Source organism: Drosophila mauritiana, chromosome 2R, assembly GCF_004382145.1.
Source record: "Drosophila mauritiana strain mau12 chromosome 2R, ASM438214v1, whole genome shotgun sequence".
In the NCBI taxonomy this organism is placed as follows: Eukaryota; Metazoa; Arthropoda; class Insecta; order Diptera; family Drosophilidae; genus Drosophila; species Drosophila mauritiana.
In genome coordinates, this window is record NC_046668.1 from 12,382,785 (window position 1) to 12,401,608 (window position 18,824).

Sequence of the window (18,824 nt, forward strand, 5' to 3'; positions counted from 1 at the left end):
TTTCTCTGCCATCATGTATGATATAGGTGAACAACAAATCTGTTGATGTTTGTAGAAAAATAAATAAAAATCATATAATTTTAAAAATTGAAGTTTTTGGATTGGGAGAGAAGTTATTTTAGCAAATCAAAGTTTTGCAGTCAACTATGTTGGGTTTCTTTTCACTCTCTTATATCTATATATATATATTTTATATTTATATTTTACGAATTTTGCTTTGAAATTTGATTATTTCATTATTACTTCACAGTTTTTAATTTTGATTTAAAAAAATATTTCAACACTGTAAAAGTGCTTTCGCTTTCCGGCAGATGGCGCCAGCTGGTCTAACCAACAGCTCTGTTAGTGTGCGCCTAACAGCACAGTCCGTGCTGCTGAAGCCTTGCGACTGCTGTAGAAAATTATCGATATGTTAACATAACATCTGATAACATAACATAACTTACAAGTTATAACAAAAAATGCAATAAATACTTGCATCGAATCAATAAAGTCCCTCCAATATGCTTCTGACGCTTCGAGTGCAGGGAGCACGATCCTGGGTGAAGTCCACCCGCTGCCTGGCTAGCAGTGCGGCGCCTGCGAAGTCACCCTCATCGCCACCGCAGCTGGAGGTCAGTGGAAGCACGTACGCCACCGACGGATGGACGAACGTAACGCCCAAGATACTCTCCTACCTGGGGGCCAACAAGCACCTGCAGACGGACCACCCGCTGTCTATCATCCGCCAGAGGATCGTCAACTACTTCTATGGAGCGTATCGCAACCAAAGGGGCAATCCACTATTCTCCGTCTATGATCAAATGAATCCGGTGGTCACTGTGCAGCAGAACTTTGACAATCTGCTGATTCCCGCCGATCATGTGAGTCGACAGAAATCCGATTGCTACTACATCAATCAGCAGCATCTGCTGCGCGCCCACACCACCGCCCATCAGGTGGAACTGATCTCGGGCGGGCTGGACAACTTTCTGGTGGTGGGCGAGGTGTATCGACGGGACGAGATCGATAGTACCCACTATCCGGTGTTTCACCAGGCGGACGCTGTGCGGCTGGTCACCAAAGACAAGCTCTTCGAGCGCAATCCTGGCCTGGAACTCTTCGAAGAGACGTGGTCGGGTACGCTGCCCGATCCCAAGCTGATCCTGCCCTCCTCCAAGTTCATGGACCAAACCAAACAGCCCTGCCACACGCTCGAGGCCGTCAAGCTGATGGAGCACGAGATGAAGCATGTGCTGGTCGGCCTGACCAAGGATCTGTTTGGGCCGCGCATCAAGTACAGATGGGTGGACACCTATTTTCCCTTCACCCAGCCCTCCTGGGAGCTGGAGATCTATTTCAAGGACAACTGGCTGGAGGTCTTAGGCTGCGGCATCATGCGCCACGAAATCCTGCAGAGATCGGGCGTTCATCAATCGATTGGCTACGCCTTTGGCGTCGGCCTGGAGCGACTGGCCATGGTGCTGTTCGATGTACCCGACATCCGGCTCTTCTGGTCGAACGACAGTGGCTTTCTGTCGCAGTTTAGCGAAAAGGATCTGCACAATCTGCCCAAGTACAAGCCCATCTCCCACTATCCGCAGTGCACGAATGACTTGTCGTTCTGGCTGCCCCAGGACATTGAGGTAGATGCCGGCTTCTCGCCCAACGACTTCTACGATCTGGTCCGCTCTGTAGCTGGTGATATGGTGGAGCAGGTTGGTCTCAGCTATCCCAAAACATATCATATCTCTTAAACTTTACTTGTATTACAGATCAGCCTGGTGGACAAGTTTAAGCACCCGAAAACGGGCAGATCGAGCGTGTGCTTCCGCATTGTTTATCGCCATATGGAGCGCACCTTAACCCAGGCGGAGGTCAACGAAATCCACAAGCAGATCGCAAGTGCGAGCGTGGATAGTTTCAATGTGCAAATACGTTAGTCATAGTCTAGTTCCGTTTCAATTTAGACCAAAAAAGAAAAACACCAGTAAAGATAGCCAACAAAGTCAGGTATTTCATATGGTCTTGAATGATTTAATATTCTCTTCCACCCAATCGTTGGCGCTCTTCAAAAGCTTCGGATTCTCCACGAACTCCTGTTGCGGCTGACACGCTGTCTTGGCTCCGCTGCGCACGAATCCTGCCTCTCCTTTGTTGAGAACGCCAACGGAAGCCATTTCGTGCATGTTTACGGACTTGTTCTCGCGGAAGCTTTTGATGCTCAGATGATCGAGTAGCCTATCCATATCCTCGGGTTTCGGTGGACACTCTAGGAAGCTGGCTATGCTGTTGATTGCACCTGGCAGATCAGCCAACATGTCCTCGTAGCGCAGGAAAAGCACATTGGGCAGATGGGCATGCTCCTGCGCCTCCTTAACGTGACTGTAATAGGGCAGCCAGGGATCTGAAAGATAGTTGGTTAAGGCTGTTAACTTAATAGAAGGATCACTTACTTAATCCGTTTTGGAAATAGCGCCAGTAACGCTCGAAATCTCCGACGTAGCCTTGGGTGCGGAAGAGCCTGTTCAAATGGTAGTAGGAAACTGCAACATCCTTGGGATCACGAACCAAATAGATCACCTTGCACTTCTTTGCCAGAACACTAGGCGGCATCAGTGAAAAGGGGAAATGCGTTTTGATAAACCGTCGTTGCGAGCGTGGCATTTCGCTCAAAGCCTCGTAACCCGGTCGAGAAATCTTCTCAATGAACTCCAGAGCTTCAGCCGAGTCTCGGTTTTCCTGCTGCAGCTCTTTCTTGATTTCGGGATGCACAAAGAGCGGAAATCTAAGGGCGGTTGGAGTTCACTTAATTAAGATAGGAACACGCGACAAGCACTCACTCAAAGAATGGAAAGCGTTCGGTCAGTGGTCGCTGCTGGGCCTGCTCAAAATCCAGCCCATTGGCCACCAGCCAAATGAGCTCCTGCGTCCAAGTGGTGCCCGATCTGGGCACCGTGGCTATCCACACGTCATCCGGTCGTGCCTCAAAGTTGTAGTACCGCTCGGCCTCGTCCTTGTACTTGTGCGGAAAGAAGTAACCCTCCGATCCGACCTGAACGAAGCCAGTTCGCTCACCTGGTTTTTTTTTTAATATACAATGTAAAAGCATAAACAAAACAGGCCGTTTTGCGCGCTATAAACATACCATGGAAGTGATCCAATAGCTCAGCATTGGTGGACTCCTCCACATCGCGAATTTCGTGTGGAAACTTGAGAGGCGTATTTTCCATTGCTCGCGCGATCAGTTGCCAGCGTTGACTGAAGAACCGCCCGACATGAAAGCGTCTTGACCCCGCTTTCGGCCCAGAGAGAAAGTGCCAGCTGCTGGTGCTGGTGCTGGCCTGGCTAGTATGGCACTCCATTGCCGCTTGGCTAAGCGCAATTTAAATACGACTTCAGTTAATGTCTGTGTACTTGCTGACGCTGAATTTTCCCCAAAAGGTGTGGTTCCAAGCCATTAGTTAGCCCCGACAGCTTTTATTGGAGCATAAACAGTGGCGATATAAGCCTCAAAAGTTATAGCCTAAATAACCAGTTTTTAAACGTGTATATATATATTCTTGATTTGTATCGACAGCTAGTCTCAGTTTTAATGTCTAAAAATCTATTTTTTTTAGCACATACCACTATTATCATATGATCCAAACACCCATTAAAAGTTATAAATGACCATTGGATTGAACAGGAACTACTTTACGTGTAAGACACAAACAATTTGATATAGAATTTGCAATAGTTTTTAGATTATTCGTTCAGCTCGACATTGTCGAAGAGCCTGAGCAGCTCCTCCTCCTTGCGCTTGATGCGCTCCTGGATGGTGGTCACGGATTCTGACTTGGGCACTGAGTTCTGGACCCGGCTGAAGAAATCGTCCATGGACTTGAAAACGTTCTGATACTGATTATCATAGCGAGCGTACTGGTACGTTGGTGGTTTCTTGGGCGCCCTCTTGGTCACGGCATTCCGGAACGAGAACTCCTTCAGTTCGTCCAGATGCAGTTCCTCCTGCTGCTCGTGGGCAGCAAACCTGCGCGACGATTGTCGCTCTCTTTCCTCCTTAAGCTCGAGCCGTTCCCGATCTATTTGATCGACCAGCTGCGCCGAGGGGCAAACCATCTTCACCTCGCCAAGGATTAGCTTATGATCGAGGATCTCAGACTCGTTCGTCTGGACGCTGGTCTCCAGTAGCTCCTGAGACTTGGGCGCCTTCGATTCTGTCTCCTCCTCGACATCCGGCAAAAGATTGGTATCCTCTGGCACTGGCTGCCTATTCTTGCGGAAATTCGAGCTCAAACCCACGCCCGCCGGTTTGCTGGGCCAGAGACGATCCCGTGCCGCCTGTTTGGCTGCTTGCGACATCACACGCTGCTTCGTTGGCTTCCTGACTTCCGTTTCGGTGTCCTTGGCCAAGGGCACCACTGATCTGGGCTTCTCATGGCCCGCTCTCTCGAACTTCTGCTTGGCCGTCTGCCTGTTGCCGCTGGCCCTCAGCGAAGAGGCTACCGTGGGCTGGACGAGCCGAGAAGGTGGATTGTGCTTGCCAAGGAGACGACCGGTCTGCTTCCAAGCCGCATCGGTTCCCCCATCGCCCGCTCCGCCGTGAACAGTTCGCCGTGTTCCCGCCGTCTGCGTCGATAGAGGTGCCGCTAACTTGGAACGCACTGGGGCCCCGGAGATGGTGTTGGGTCCTCCACCTCGGGGTGTTGTGCCCGCACTTTGCCCACTGTTCCTACCGCCTGAATGCATTACGTCAATGGGTTATCGGTATGCGTTACTGCGGCAGTTGTATATACTTCAAATTTTTAGTTAGCTTAAATACTTTTATTTTTTCAAGTTCAATTGGTTGAAATCGGTAACGAAAAAAGAATGTACTAAGCCATAGAGTTTAGGGCCCGACACAGAAGTCGTTGTAAAGGCCTACTTGGTATGGAATCATACGTATCTAAATCCTTACTCAAAATGCATCCAAAACCCAAAACTAGAACAACCTCTGCAAACCAACGCGAATTAATCCTAAACCAAATCCAAACCTGCACAAATCACAAGACAAAAAATATATAAAAAGTCGAATTGTAATCCGATAATTTAGAATTTATTATTTAGATAATTTTTTGAAGTATAATAGTCCATCGGGCACATACATATTGCTTCTAATCTTCAGAACCGATGACACAGATATCAAGGAGTCAGCAAGTTCTTACCTAAATATGAAATTGTTACAAAGGATATTATTCTGTGAGGATTACATGTTTATTTTATGTGGGGAAATATAGATAGGTTTTAACCTGCTCCCCCATCCCCCCTATTCAGTAAACTACTATTTTGATTATAACACTCAAAGTCAAACCTGAAGTCTGAAGTGCACACAATGCTTGCGACTTACACTACGGATTATGGGTTCGTGGTATAACTCGAAAGCGTCGAGCTTTTGCAACCGAAAAGTGTTCACTTTGAGCGCTCCATGTCTTTGCTCGAATCAATTACACTCGCAAAGGATGCGTTCCATCGAAGATGGAAGGCCAAAAGCTTGAGGCTACCTCAGTGGCTGAGGTGAACCATTCTTTTGGCCCTGTTCTTCGGATGGACGCACATCAGGTGCGAGTCTATTTGGTAGGATTTTTTTTTGCTACTTGGCGCATGGATGATCGCAGATCGCACAAATGCCAATAGCAAAGTCAAAAAGAGGACAGCGAGATCACTTGTTACGCCAAGCAATTGCGCCGTCCCTATAGATTGTGATGAGCTCCCAAAGAAGCCACAATTATGAAATGATACACTTGGATTTTTTCCTGCTTGGTGGTGGCGTTGGATCCCGTGGTGGCGGTGACCAACCGAAATTGGACCAGTTTCTGTGGGGCTCGCGAAATGGTGGAGCACGACGTTGCTCATTGGCAGCCGTGTAGCGTCGAAAGTCTTCGGACGTGGGACGCACGTTCTCGAAACGAAGATTGCCATTGGGAATGTGACTGTAAGCCGAAGACCTGGTTGTCTTATTCTCCGAAGGCAAGACTTCGATGCCACAAAGCACTTCGTTAACAAGGCGCTCCTTGTGAGTGGAGAGGGGATTTGAGGACATCGGAATCGGGAGCTTGGAAGATGAAGGAATTTCCGGCATTGAAGAGCGTGATGTTGGCACTGGAGTTGCTGCTGAAACAGTTGGCTTTCGTATTGCTGGTCTAGGTGCAGAGGAAGGATGCGAAGCGGACGTCTCCGGCTTTATCAATCCTGCTCTTGGCATTACTGATGGCGCAGCAGCAGGTCTTGGAGCAGGAGTAACCGAAATCGATGCTCCTGCGGCCTCCCATTTGGTGTTGAATTGAAAATCGTTCAGTTGGGCCTCTAGCGAACGAACTTCATCCAAATCGTGGTCCACAAAGCTTGGAACCTTCGGCAACTCGTCGAATATGGTTTCGAGCTCAGATTTTTTCGACTGACGCTCATTCCCCAGCTTGAGCAGCTCTTTCTTGCTGTAGAAGAGCTTGGTGGCCTGAACTGGACTTTTTGCATGCTTCTCTGTTTGGGATTAGAGGTGGGTTAGAAGTTTGATAAAATAATTTAAGGATGATAGCGCCAGAGAAACAAGCAATCGGCAAATTAAAAGCTATGACCATGCAATGAGAGCGGAATCCACGACATGGGATTGTAATCTGCTTGTTTCTCTGGCGACACTTAAATTGCTGGCGATAGTTACTTTGCTTGAGAGGTTCCCCTGGCCCGGATGCAGGCTTATCCCCAGCTGCTCCTTCTTCATTGACGTTGTTTGCCCCACTTTTTTTATTCGGAATACAATTTTCGTTAAGGTATTGCACCCCAACCAAGGTCTTTCGATCGCGACACATTTCGATAATATGTTGGAAGTCACTGTTTTGGCTTAGAGTACGTGGATTTCCGATGAGAATAAGCAGCGAAATCGGCCGCGAAAGCAAAACGTTCAAACGCTATACGGGTTGAAATATAATTAATTTGATGGACTAATGTTTTTTTCATGATTCGTTCTATTATTTTATAAACAAATACATACCCGTTCATTGTTCAAGAATCCAAGTTTAGGAGTAAAGGAGCGCACAAATGACACGATAATCACATGCTTCTCCTTGCCCTGGAATAACTCGACAGAACCGCAATCAATTTGAGACCAGTTTCGCATGTTTAGCTGCTCCTGGATACGTTGGTACTGGTTCTTGTATGGCGATATGATACCTATATCAGTCTGCAATAACTTCTCGCCATTGAGGCCGAAATACATGAGATCCTTCACGTAATCCATGACAACATCAATCTCTTTATTATTGCACAGGCTGCAAAATTGAAATCCCATGTATTAATATCAGATTTGGTTTTATACACCATTTTATGCACAGACCTCACAGAGCTTTTCGTGTTCATCGTAGTGCCAAAAACGGAATGAAACATGATGGGAAAGGTAGCATTGGGCAGGTAAAACCAGTTGTGGAAGCGACAAGCAATTTCTGAAATACGAATACGAATTATAATATTTGGATCCTATGTGGTAACTACAAGCGCTCACCCATGGGTGCCTCAGCACGAAGATGTCCCTCGTAGTACAAATTGTTGTACAGCGATACTATCTCCGGATGTGAACGAAAATTGCGGATGAGTCGCGTCTGCACGGACGCGTTATAGCTGCCATCCTTTTCCACTTGGTAGCACTTCCTCTGCAGCAGTCGCTCGAAGAGGGTCAGTCCGAGACCCCATTCGTTCGCCCTCTGAGATTGGAGCACCGGTCCCAGTTGCTTGTGGTCGCCGGATAGAATCAAATTCAACGTCGGCGATAGGGTGCACGTGATGCCCATCAAAACCTCCGCCTCCGTGGAAGCGGCTGCTTCGTCCACAAACACATGCGTATACACATTGTTCGCGGCGAAGCCACCGGTAGACAGCTTTCCAGCCAAACTGAGTGTGCAAATCACGATTCGATATTGGTGCACCGCTTGCACGGCCGGATAAAAGTGCACCGAGTACATGTTCGAGTACTCCAGAAGCAAATCGTCGATATTGTCAATGCGCCTATCGCAGCTGGCGCTAAAGATACGGGTTAGCGGTCGTGGCTGACTCTTTGGTGCTTTGGCGATTGCCTTTAAAAGTCGCAGTGCCACCTCGTCACAGGCCGTATTTGAGCCAGACAGCACTAGGATGTGCGTTTCGGGACGATTTACGTACAATTGATAGATGGCCTCGACGATGGTCGCTGTCTTGCCCGTTCCCGGTGGTCCAAACACGATGTAGGGAGCTTTTAAACGTGGGCTCAACGCTATCTCTCGAACCGCTTGCATCTGCTCCGGATTGCTCGAAATGAGCTTGTTGTTTAGCTGAAGTACTCCACTGGCTAGAGGTGTATTAGGAATTTCACCGGGAAACAGAATCCGCTGAACATCAGTGTGCCTGGTGATCGACAGCTGATGGAGTGCTCGGTACTGATAACGCATCACTGCTCGCAAAGGACGGAAGATCAGGGTGTAGGTGGTGTTGTCCGGTAACTGGCGTTCACAAGTGATGTTAACCCGCTGCGTTGAGACACCAAGGACACGGGCGAAGTAGACTCGTGGTTGCCTGTCTAGAGATCCGACCATTCCGTCAACATTGCGAGCCCACTGCAAGATGGATTCAAAATCCTTGAGTGCCAATTCGAGCACTTTGTTGTTGTTTTCCAACATCTGGCGTACACCCGATTCCGGGTTGCCTTTCTCGTTTATGATTAGCACATCGTCGCCAGGCGATAGGATATCCTCCACGCTCATACTGGTGGTACCCATTTGCATTTTCACCGAAAGCTCCCGCCCGAACTGATGCAGCTCCATTTTCGATTGCTTGAGCGAGAGATAATGCTGCAATCGTTCGATGTCCTCCACCTGGAGCAATGTGCGCAGTGTCCCGCTCAGATTTTCCTGAGTAATCTCTCTGCCCCGCTCGCAGTAGTTCTGATAGTCCTTGTCAAAGCTGGCCAAACGCATCTGGGCATCCTCGTGCTTTAGAGCACTCAACACCTGAGTGGGCGGATTGGCTGGCGGGACACCCTTGCTCTTGAAGATCTCCTTGCTAGACAGCCGATAGGGATTAATGTTGAAGCTAGCCTTGGGCAATGCCTCCGTGCGCATGAAGTGATGCTGCTCCACATATTTCTGTCCCCGAATGGTGAACCCAATAACGATGGGCTGCTCCCGAAGGATCATGAAGACGTGAGAGTCCACGAAGAACACAAGTTCACCGCTCGCAGTCACCGGCAGAGGCATTTGTGCACCATACACGTAGTAAAACTGGCGTAACTGCACTATGATGAACTTCTCCACCACCAGATCCTTGTGGTGTGTCTTTAAGGTGAATCCAAAGTAGTGGCTGTCCACGCAGGTCTGATAAGACAGGGACACAAAGGACTCTGGACTGCGGAAAACAAGCACTCATTGTACATTAACCTTTTTAGATATAATTCAATTTACTTACTATTTCTCCATCTTTTTGAGGGACTGAAAATCAGACTCGTCGCCATGGTACTCCACATGCTCCTCATACTTCTCAATTGTCTCGAAGTTCTCCTGACAGATATAGCAGCCCAGGGAGTTGAGTTCGAAATCTTTATCTGACTGCAGCAGCAGAATCTTTTGATATTTTAGCAGCGTAGGCTTTACGTCCGTGTCCAGTTTGTATTCTGCCAACAAAGCTCTCACGCATAATGAGAATATTTTTTGTTCTTAATTATGGATAGACTACCTTCGGTTAACGGTTTGTTGCCCTCAGCAGGTGCTCCTCCGGGCACAACGGTCGTGGAGGCGATACCCTGCAATCGGTGCTGTTCGTCCAGCAAATTGAACTTCTCCTTGCGAAAATCAATCAAGGAGAAGTTCTTGATGCGATAGTTGGGATTTCCACGCGGCGTGTTGATCAGAAAGTTCGTCCTATGCAGCAGGGAGCCAATCTAGCGAAAATGTTGCATTAAATTCCGTATATTATTGTTAATATCAATCGGCGAAGAGAATTGTGATATCTCTCTACTGTCAGCAAATTGCAGTGGCGCAAATTTACTTTACAATCTACTGCACAAAAGGCATTGTATATATATACAATTGTACATATGTATGTATGGGCATTGAAATCCCAATAAAAACGGGGAATCACTTGACTCCACATATCGAATTTCACCATACGACCACCAAAGAGCAATACAGCAATACAATTATGACAGATTTTCCTTTCCTATTTATTTGTTTTTTCCCAAATTTGTTTGGCAAATGTATCGAGATCCCTTTGAAATGGAAAACCCAATTGCCTGAGATGTAAACTTTTTATTATGTACTTCATTTTATTGGCATAAATACGTGTATTTGAATTACAATGCGCTATAAGTGCGGTATGTCACAACAATAGAGCTATAGAAATACGATCTTGACACGACATGATACAATATTTCTGTTTCTAAACTGAACTCTCAGCATTGAGTTGACTGAAATATGCATGTACATTCATTTATGTTTATAAACAAATGATTACTTTTGTTTAGATCAGATTGCTGCTGTATCAGCAAAGATTCCGCGCATCTGAGTCTGGGATAAAGATTAGTCCGGCGGGGCAAACCCAAAACCCAGAACCCAGATGACTCATGGACTCAAGCGAGCAAATCGCTTAGACACGACGTCGATCGCATGTGCAGGTAGTTGTAAGTTGCTCTGATAATACGGGGAGAATGTTTGGACTGGAGCGAGACAAAGGAAAGCCACCTACATATATACTACATACAGTACGAAATCAGTCTTATCGCGCTTGGACTAGCGGAATTGAGTGGTCTGCAATGCAATGTCGACAATATTGAGCAACTTAAGGCATGTTTACATTTTGTGTCCAGTTATACTTATCTTAATATATTATATTTCATATTTTATACATATGTACATATCGGAGCCACAAAATGTCATTTATTAGTTTTCTAAGGCAACCCCGACCGAAGCTCATTTAGCAGTGCTCACTGTACAGGAAATAGGATAGCAATAAAGCATTATCGGTATGATTCAACTCACATTCGTAGCTCCCTGGTTGCTGAGCTTCTGACGAATCTCGCTGCAGTTGGGCTGGGCGTTCAAGTGCACCTCGAATAGATGTCGCATTCTGGCCTTGTCCACGTACCACTCCGTTTGGGCGCTGATCACCTGGAGTCTGGCCATCTCCAGCAGAAACGAGCCCACCAACTCGCGCTCTGTGCCCGCGAAAAAGTGATCCGATGTTATGGATCATATATAGTATATATAGTATATAGCTTACCCCACGGAACCGTCGGCTTACGAGGCATTCCATTGGCGTAGGTGCCGGGCGGTTTGACACCGCCATTTATCGGCGGCGTCGCCGGCGGTGTTGTGTTGCCATTGTTATTGTTGTTTTTGCTCTTAGCGTTCTTTTGATTTTTATTTTTTGTCATTTTGGCCAGATGTTCTTTAGACTGATCTTTTTCTGCTCTTGTTTTTTGTTTTCTTGTTTCTATGTTTTTGTTTTTGTAATGCACTCTCTCAAACAGAAAGGGTAGGATCGATAATTATTGTAGCGAATAAACGCAATTAAAAGTTACTTATTCAACGCGAACACAAAGCACAGACGCAGACACACACACACGTAAAAATATTATATATGGATATAGTATGTACTATTCAGCTGACGATCGAAGTGCACGGCGTAACGTTCAGTTAACGAATGAAGCGAGTGATTCGCGAGTGTTTGGTTTTATATGCACGGGTTACCAGAGGGGGATTTCTTAGAAATGTTGTTCGGTTAAAAACATGGTTAAAACGAAAGCTAATTTAAAACCTGCATACATTAAATTCGAAATAGAATACCTCTCTATTTAGATTTTAACGATGTCCCTGTGTGCTTGCCGGCTTGTGTGTGTGTGCGTGTGCAGCAGAGAGCCTTTCCGAATAACGGTGATCAGTTCGCTGGAACTGGAAATTCATTGCGGAGTTCTTTAGCTTCCTTCCATTTCCTGGAATTTCGTAAACAACGCAAAAGGAAGCACTCGCTGCCGCAATACTTACATACATGTATGTAACTGTCAATTTAGTTTGTTATTTAAATAATATATTTATATTTTTTTTTATGGAGCTGGCACCTTTTTTGCATATTATACTAACCTTTATATTGTTTTTTTTTTCTTATGTGTATGAGTGTGTGTTTTATGTTGGAATTTGTGCGTGTAACACTTATTTACAAAATAGAACTAAACGAACACATAACTTTGACTTGAAAGTCGCGGAAAGTCCCGACTCGAATAATAGCTTCGATCGATTGTCATTTACAAAGTTTGGTCACTCTATTTGGTGGTTGCAAATACCAAAGATTAAAAATACCAGCGGTATTTTTTGGAGACCAGAATGTTTATTTTGTAGAATTTTGAAATATTTAGAAACATATTGATCATATTTTAAATAAACTTGTATCCTCCGCTTTTTAAAGAATATACATGTCGCGGAACGGATAAGTTGGCTATCGATAAGTAGTTCAGTTATTTGTCAACGGTTAAGGGCACTCGGTCACATTAAATACTAAATGTATGCATTTTATAGTTATTGTAATTGGTCACATCGATTTACCTAAAATTAAGGTACTTTGCGCGCCAGATCAGTTCGTTTGACGATACCAATAGTGAGGGAAGAGAAACTGCGGTACGTAAGATTCAGAATAGATATAAGTTGAAATTTGTAATGCCTTTAAAACTGTATAATTTCCCTATAGAATAAAACTATCTTCATTTGCGTAAGCCAATGAGCGTTTAAGGCATTTCCTGGGTATTGTCGGCGGCTCGACATTTCTTTTATTCGCACTCTTTATTTGCAACATGCCGGCGCTGAGGCGAAGCCCCAGACTAGATCAGTCCAAAGAGCCCACGACGAGTGTGGCTAGTGATATACAGCAGCCTCAAAGTTCCAAGGAAAGTGGATTACTCGGTCAGAATCCGAGTGGTACTCCGCAGCCTGCCAAAGCAGGGCAGACTACAAATTCCACAACTGTAGAGGTGGCGAACCTACTGGAAAGAATCGCAACCTTAGAAAGGGAACTATCCAAGGCCAAGGCAAATGAAGGGCAAGTAGAGACCGCAAGAAATCCCGTTGGAATCGGGTTGAGCGGTAACGGTAACGGTAACGGTGCGGCGAATACACCGCTAAGTATGAGTGAAACGTCGTCAGCTATGAGTGGAGCGACGACGCAGATGTTGAGTGAAAATTTGCAACGGGAACAATTTGTGACGCCATCTTTGAATGAACCGTTGCTCGCACAATTGAGTGCAAATTTGCTCGCACAGTTGAGTGCAAATTTGCAGCCACAATTGAGTGGAACTAGTGGGCAACAAGTCACACGAAATAATAACTGTACAACAGTGAGCCTATCTCCGCCTTGCTACGTTACGGCCACGGTGCAGCCAGAACTAGGGTATGTTGATGCACTACGGGAGCCACAACGCAACTTAGTGGTTACTGCGCCTGGGTCCTACGGGACAGCACCGGCAAGTATACCAAATGTATGGACGCCACGTAGATTACCGGATCTTCCAGAGTTCGAAGGCCAGCCCGAGGAATGGCCAATATTCGAGTGCGCGTTTACGGAGACGACGGAGGCATATCAATGTACAGCCTTGGAGAATAATCAAAGGCTAGTGAAGGCTTTGAAGGGTGAGGCACGAGCGGCAGTAAAGGCGCTGCTCATCCACCCCAACAATGTGCAAGAAGTTATGGAGCAGCTTCGATTTCGATATGGACGCCCGGAGCAACTGATTCGAAGTCAACTGGAGAGCGTGCGAGATGTGCTGCCAATATCAGAACCGAACATTGCCAGAATTGTGCCGTTTGCCACAAAGGTGAGCAACCTCGCCGCGTTTTTGAAGTCAACAAAGAACGGCATTCAGCATTTAGGAAATCCTACCCTAATGGAGGAGCTGATAGCTAAGTTGCCTATAAGCAAGAGGTTGGACTGGGCGAAGCATGCAGCTACGATTGAACCATATCCAACAGTGGTGCATTTTAGCGAATGGCTACACGAGCTCGCTAGATTGATATGCATTGTCACGGATGCTGCAAGTAAAGATCCGAAGCGAAGGCTATTGCACGCAAGCACAAGTCGTCTGGATGGAAAGGATACTAACTCTCACAAATGTTGTCCAATATGTGAGGGGCAGCATGGGATCAAGGACTGCGAGGAATTTCATCATGCACTTCCGACAGCGAGAATCGAGTTAGCAAGGAAGCATAGGATCTGCTTCGCGTGCTTGGAGAGTGGACACATGGCCCGGTTCTGCAAGAAGGGCACCAAATGCAGTGTCAACGGGTGCCAAAGAAGGCATCACTACCTGCTCCACGATAGAATCGGGAATTCCAGGCTACCCCAGTCGAACGGCGGCCGCTTCAAGGAGCATACGAGCACTCGAGATCAGGAGCTGCAAAGGGACACCAGCCATCGCCGACGTAATCCCTTTACGTCAACGACTGCAACGCCAAAAGCAGGACAAGCCGAGGATGGCCAGGAATCGCCACACCGAAACCTTAGCTGCGTTGACCCGGATGGAGATCACCTGCTATTCCGGATTTTGCCCGTGACGTTGTACGGGAGGAATAAGCAAGTGGACACATACGCGCTGCTCGATGAGGGATCGTCCGTAACGCTTATTGACGACGACATTATCCAGAGCCTGAACCTAAAGGGAGAGAGTCGACAGCTCAACGTGCAGTGGTTTGGTGGCAAATCCGCCAGAGAGCACACTACGGTAGTTAGCCTGCAGATAAGTGGCACGGGCAAATCCATGCGCCATGACCTACGAAATGTGTTCGCTGTATCGAATCTAAATCTTCCGATGCAAAGCTTGTGTCGGGAGGATGTTAAGGCAAGAAAGGAAAATGCACGCCTACCCGTTAAACCATACTTCGATGCAACGCCAAGGATATTGATCGGCTTAGATCACGCTCATTTGGGTATTCCACTGAGGACCAGAAGCTTTGGAGCAGGAGGACCATTTGCAGCCGCCACCAAACTTGGATGGGTGGTGTACGGACCGGTAAAAGGGAGTGCAAGTCCACCGGTATCGAGATCATGCCTTTTAGCCGTGTCACACGATAATCTTCTAGAGAAGATGGTCAGCGATTACTTCGAAACTGAGAATTTTGGAGTAAAGCCCGCACCGCCGGTCGCAGCTGGTGACGATGTGCGAGCCTTAAGCATTTTGGAGGACACGACGAAACGTGTAGGCCGACGATTCCAGACTGGTCTGCTATGGAAAGACGACGAGGTGAGACTGCCAGACAGCTACAACATGGCACTCAAGAGACTCGTCAGCATTGAACGGAAAATGAAGCGCGACGAGGTCTTCGCGCGGGCATACAAGGGAATTATGGATGATTACATCAAGAAGGGATATGCACGACGACTAGAGCCGCAGGGGATAACCCACACCAACGGCAAGGTATGGTACCTTCCGCATTTCGGGGTCGAGAACCCAAACAAGCCGGGAAAAATCCGTCTAGTATTCGATGCCGCAGCCAAAGTGAACGATATATCACTGAACTCGGCGCTGATGAAAGGCCCTCAGCGCTACAAATCCCTACCAGCAGTGCTCTTCCACTTCCGGGAAGGAGCAGTTGGAGTATGTGCAGACATTAAGGAGATGTTTCACCAAGTGCTGATACAGCCACAGGACAGATGTGCCCAGCGATTCTTGTGGAGAAATGGAGAGGATCGTCGGAACCCGGACACCTACGAGATGCAGGTCATGACATTCGGAGCAGCTTGCTCTCCTTGTGCAGCGGACTATGTGAAGCTCGTCAACGCTTCGCAATATAGTAGTACGGATCCGCGAGCGGTTCTGGCGATAAAGGAGTACCACTATGTGGACGACTATGTGGACAGTTTCATGAGCAAGGACGATGCTGTCGCCGTTTCGTCACGGGTGAGAGAAATACACGCAAACGCAGGATTTGATTTGTGTCGGTTTTCCTCCAGTTCGGCAGATGTGGTCAAAGCTCTGAACCCACAAGGATCCAACACGAATGTTAAATGGAGCGAATCTGAGGAGAAAGTATTGGGAATGTACTGGCAGCCGGCTACGGACAACTTCAAGTTCAGCATCAAATACCATCGGGTACCCAGCAGTGTGATGGACGGGAAACGCGTCCCTACCAAGAGGGAGTTTCTAAGCCTTGTTATGTCCACATTCGATCCGATTGGGTTCTTGAGCTGCTACATGATAACCGCTAAACTGTTGATGCGAGAGATTTGGCGGAGGAGAGTCAAGTGGGATGAGCCGCTCCCAGACGAATTGGCCGCAGCATTTGAGTGCTGGCGGCAAGAAATGAAATACATTGAAGAATTCCGATGTCCACGCTACTACTTCGGCGCTGGATGTGTACGGACACTGCAGCTGCACGTCTTCGTGGACTCCAGCCAATCTGCGTTCGCCGCGGCGGCTTATTGGCGGGCCACATACGCAAACGACGATGTGCAGGCACATTTTGTGTGTTCCAAAACGAAATGTGCTCCCATGAGGACGATGTCGATCCCACGACTGGAACTTCAAGCAGCTGTATTAGGAACTAGACTGATGGACACCGTTAAACAGGAACACGGTGTAGCGATCAGCAGCTGCACACTATGGACCGACTCTAAGACCGTGCTGTACTGGATCACCAGCACTCACCGGAGATATAAGCAATTTGTTGGAAATCGGGTGGCAGAAATCTTAGAATCCACAGAGGTTTCCCAATGGAGATGGCTACCATCTGCCGAAAACGTGGCAGACGACGCAACCAGGTCGCAACGCCACGTGGACTTCAGCCAAGGTTCGCGGTGGTTAAGCGGACCACCATTCCTAACGGGACCTGAAGAAAGTTGGCCCAAATTTTCTGTAACCGATGGACGCGCTCCACAGGCCGCTGAGGAAGAAGAGATGTCAGGTGAGTTTGTATTGGCCATGGTAAACGCGCCCCTTCTATCTTGGCAGAGGTTCTCGAGATTCAACCGACTGGTAAGAACGACAGCATGGATCCTAAGATTTATTCGACGCTGTCGCGGGCAACGCTACGAGCGAGAAGAACACGGGCTTACCTCTGTCGAACTTGCTGACGCGGAGCACGCATTGGTCCGGCTGGCGCAGAGAGAAGCGTTCGGCGAGGAAGCTCAAACAGGAACGGTCAGCAAGAGCAGCCTATTATCAGGACTTTCGCCGTATTTGGATAGAGAGGGTATCATGCGTGCCAATGGAAGGATTGACGCAGCGGCATGCGTACCATATGGGGCTCGCCGTCCGATCATACTGTCCCATAAAAGTGCACTGGCGGAAATGATCGTTCGTCACAACCATGAGAGGATGTGCCACCAAAACGTGGAGGCCACCATCGGCGAGATTCGCCAAAAGTTTTGGATAACTAACGTGAGGAGGCTTCTACGGAAGGTGGCGGCTAACTGTAACGTATGCAAGTTGCGGAAAGCACGACCGACACAACCGAAAATGGGCCCATTGCCAGAGGATCGGCTTGAGGCAAATGGATGGCCATTTAAGTTCACTGGCCTGGACTATTTCGGACCATTGCTTGTGTCGATTGGGCGCCGAACAGAGAAGAGGTGGGTGGCGCTATTCACCTGCTTAACTACGAGAGCCGTCCACTTGGAGATGGCTCATGATTTGTCAACAGATTCATGCATCATCGCTATGAGAAACTTCATGTGCCGCCGTGGACCTGTGGTTAGGATAAGGAGCGATAATGGCAAGAACTTCGTGGGAGCCGATAAAGAGGCCAGACGATTCACCGATGTATTTGACCCAGTGAAGATACAGGGCGAGTTGTCATCTAAAGGAATCGAATGGATCTTCAACTGCCCATCAAACCCAGCTGAGGGAGGTGTCTGGGAAAGGATGGTCCAGTGCGTGAAGAAGGTTTTGGCGCATACGATGAAGGAACTCGCACCCAAGGAGCACGTGCTGGAGAACTTGCTGATCGAGGCGGAGAACATAGTGAATTCCCGCCCGCTCACGCACTTGCCGATCACAGTGGAGCAGGAGGCTCCACTGACACCGAACGACCTGTTGAAAGGAATGCCCAACGTGCCAAATCTTCCTGGAGATGATGAATTGGCATCTGAGAGATGCACAACAAGGAAACAGTGGCGTATCGCTCGGATGATGAGAGATCGGTTCTGGAAACGATGGGTGCACGAGTACTTGCCCACACTTGTTCGCAGAGAGAAATGGTGCCAGCGTGTTGAGCCCATGCGTCGAGGAGACCTGGTATACATCTGCGATCCGGCCATACCACGCAGGGAGTGGAAAAGAGGCGTCGTTGAAGAGGTGTTCACCGGGAAAGATGGAGTGCCACGGCGGGCTTCGGTGAGGACTAGCGACCGAGCCAAATTAGTGCTGCGTCCCGCTTCGAAGTTAGCCGTTCTGGATGTGGTGAATGCTGTTGCTTCACGGGGGAGGGGATGTCGCGGAACGGATAAGTTGGCTATCGATAAGTAGTTCAGTTATTTGTCAACGGTTAAGGGCACTCGGTCACATTAAATACTAAATGTATGCATTTTATAGTTATTGTAATTGGTCACATCGATTTACCTAAAATTAAGGTACTTTGCGCGCCAGATCAGTTCGTTTGACGATACCAATAGTGAGGGAAGAGAAACTGCGGTACGTAAGATTCAGAATAGATATAAGTTGAAATTTGTAATGCCTTTAAAACTGTATAATTTCCCTATAGAATAAAACTATCTTCATTTGCGTAAGCCAATGAGCGTTTAAGGCATTTCCTGGGTATTGTCGGCGGCTCGACAATACATTTTAATATAAATAAAAATATGTTTTATTCTTTAAA

The 18,824-nt window shown here is 47.5% G+C and overlaps 4 protein-coding genes across 5 annotated transcripts; 1 reads left to right on the forward strand and 3 right to left on the reverse strand.

The window, feature by feature from the left end:
* Positions 1 to 415: 415 nt before the first annotated feature.
* LOC117135822 (probable phenylalanine--tRNA ligase, mitochondrial) lies at positions 416 to 1,995 on the forward strand. Its single transcript, XM_033296331.1, has 2 exons — positions 416 to 1,697; positions 1,755 to 1,995. Exons 1-2 carry the CDS (start codon positions 504 to 506, stop codon positions 1,920 to 1,922), a joined length of 1,362 nt encoding a protein of 453 aa, XP_033152222.1. The 5' UTR covers positions 416 to 503; the 3' UTR covers positions 1,923 to 1,995.
* On the reverse strand, positions 1,989 to 3,343 carry LOC117135824 (sulfotransferase 1E1). Its single transcript, XM_033296332.1, has 4 exons — positions 3,128 to 3,343; positions 2,823 to 3,057; positions 2,436 to 2,767; positions 1,989 to 2,386 (listed from the first exon to the last, which is right to left on the reverse strand). Exons 1-4 carry the CDS (start codon positions 3,210 to 3,212, stop codon positions 1,998 to 2,000), a joined length of 1,041 nt encoding a protein of 346 aa, XP_033152223.1. The 5' UTR covers positions 3,213 to 3,343; the 3' UTR covers positions 1,989 to 1,997.
* A 104-nt stretch (positions 3,344 to 3,447) lies between these two features.
* Positions 3,448 to 4,898, reverse strand: LOC117135826. Its single transcript, XM_033296335.1, has one exon. The coding sequence runs from the start codon at positions 4,726 to 4,728 to the stop codon at positions 3,727 to 3,729; it is 1,002 nt and encodes a 333-aa protein (XP_033152226.1). The 5' UTR covers positions 4,729 to 4,898; the 3' UTR covers positions 3,448 to 3,726.
* Positions 4,899 to 5,052: 154 nt separating this feature from the next.
* Positions 5,053 to 18,414, reverse strand: LOC117135819 (DNA-binding protein SMUBP-2). 2 transcript variants are annotated; one of them, XM_033296326.1, is made up of 11 exons: positions 18,183 to 18,414; positions 12,570 to 12,636; positions 11,251 to 11,489; positions 11,010 to 11,185; positions 9,709 to 9,913; positions 9,442 to 9,646; positions 7,511 to 9,381; positions 7,346 to 7,451; positions 7,004 to 7,280; positions 6,674 to 6,920; positions 5,744 to 6,495 (listed from the first exon to the last, which is right to left on the reverse strand). In XM_033296326.1, exons 1-11 carry the CDS (start codon positions 18,265 to 18,267, stop codon positions 5,744 to 5,746), a joined length of 4,230 nt encoding a protein of 1,409 aa, XP_033152217.1. In that variant the 5' UTR covers positions 18,268 to 18,414. The 2 variants fall into 2 exon arrangements, with proteins under 2 accessions (XP_033152218.1, XP_033152217.1); XM_033296327.1 differs by lacking the exons at positions 12,570 to 12,636; positions 18,183 to 18,414 and having other exon boundaries at positions 5,053 to 6,495; positions 9,442 to 9,658; positions 11,251 to 12,273.
* Positions 18,415 to 18,824: the final 410 nt, after the last annotated feature.

Coding starts and splice junctions, on each gene's coding strand:
- LOC117135819 (XM_033296326.1), bottom strand. CDS start 18,267: ATGGCCGGATCGCAGATGTATACCAGGTCTCCTCGACGCATGGGCTCA. Junction 11,490..12,569: donor GCAAAGTACCTTAATTTTAG/GTAAATCGATGT, acceptor TCTGTTTGAGAG/AGTGCATTACAAAAACAAAA. Junction 9,914..11,009: donor GCAACCAGGGAGCTACGAAT/GTGAGTTGAATC, acceptor CATTTTCGCTAG/ATTGGCTCCCTGCTGCATAG.
- LOC117135822 (XM_033296331.1), top strand. CDS start 504: ATGCTTCTGACGCTTCGAGTGCAGGGAGCACGATCCTGGGTGAAGTCC. Junction 1,698..1,754: donor CTGGTGATATGGTGGAGCAG/GTTGGTCTCAGC, acceptor CTTGTATTACAG/ATCAGCCTGGTGGACAAGTT.
- LOC117135824 (XM_033296332.1), bottom strand. CDS start 3,212: ATGGAAAATACGCCTCTCAAGTTTCCACACGAAATTCGCGATGTGGAG. Junction 3,058..3,127: donor GCTATTGGATCACTTCCATG/GTATGTTTATAG, acceptor AAAAAAAACCAG/GTGAGCGAACTGGCTTCGTT. Junction 2,387..2,435: donor CTATTTCCAAAACGGATTAA/GTAAGTGATCCT, acceptor ACTATCTTTCAG/ATCCCTGGCTGCCCTATTAC.
- LOC117135826 (XM_033296335.1), bottom strand. CDS start 4,728: ATGCATTCAGGCGGTAGGAACAGTGGGCAAAGTGCGGGCACAACACCC.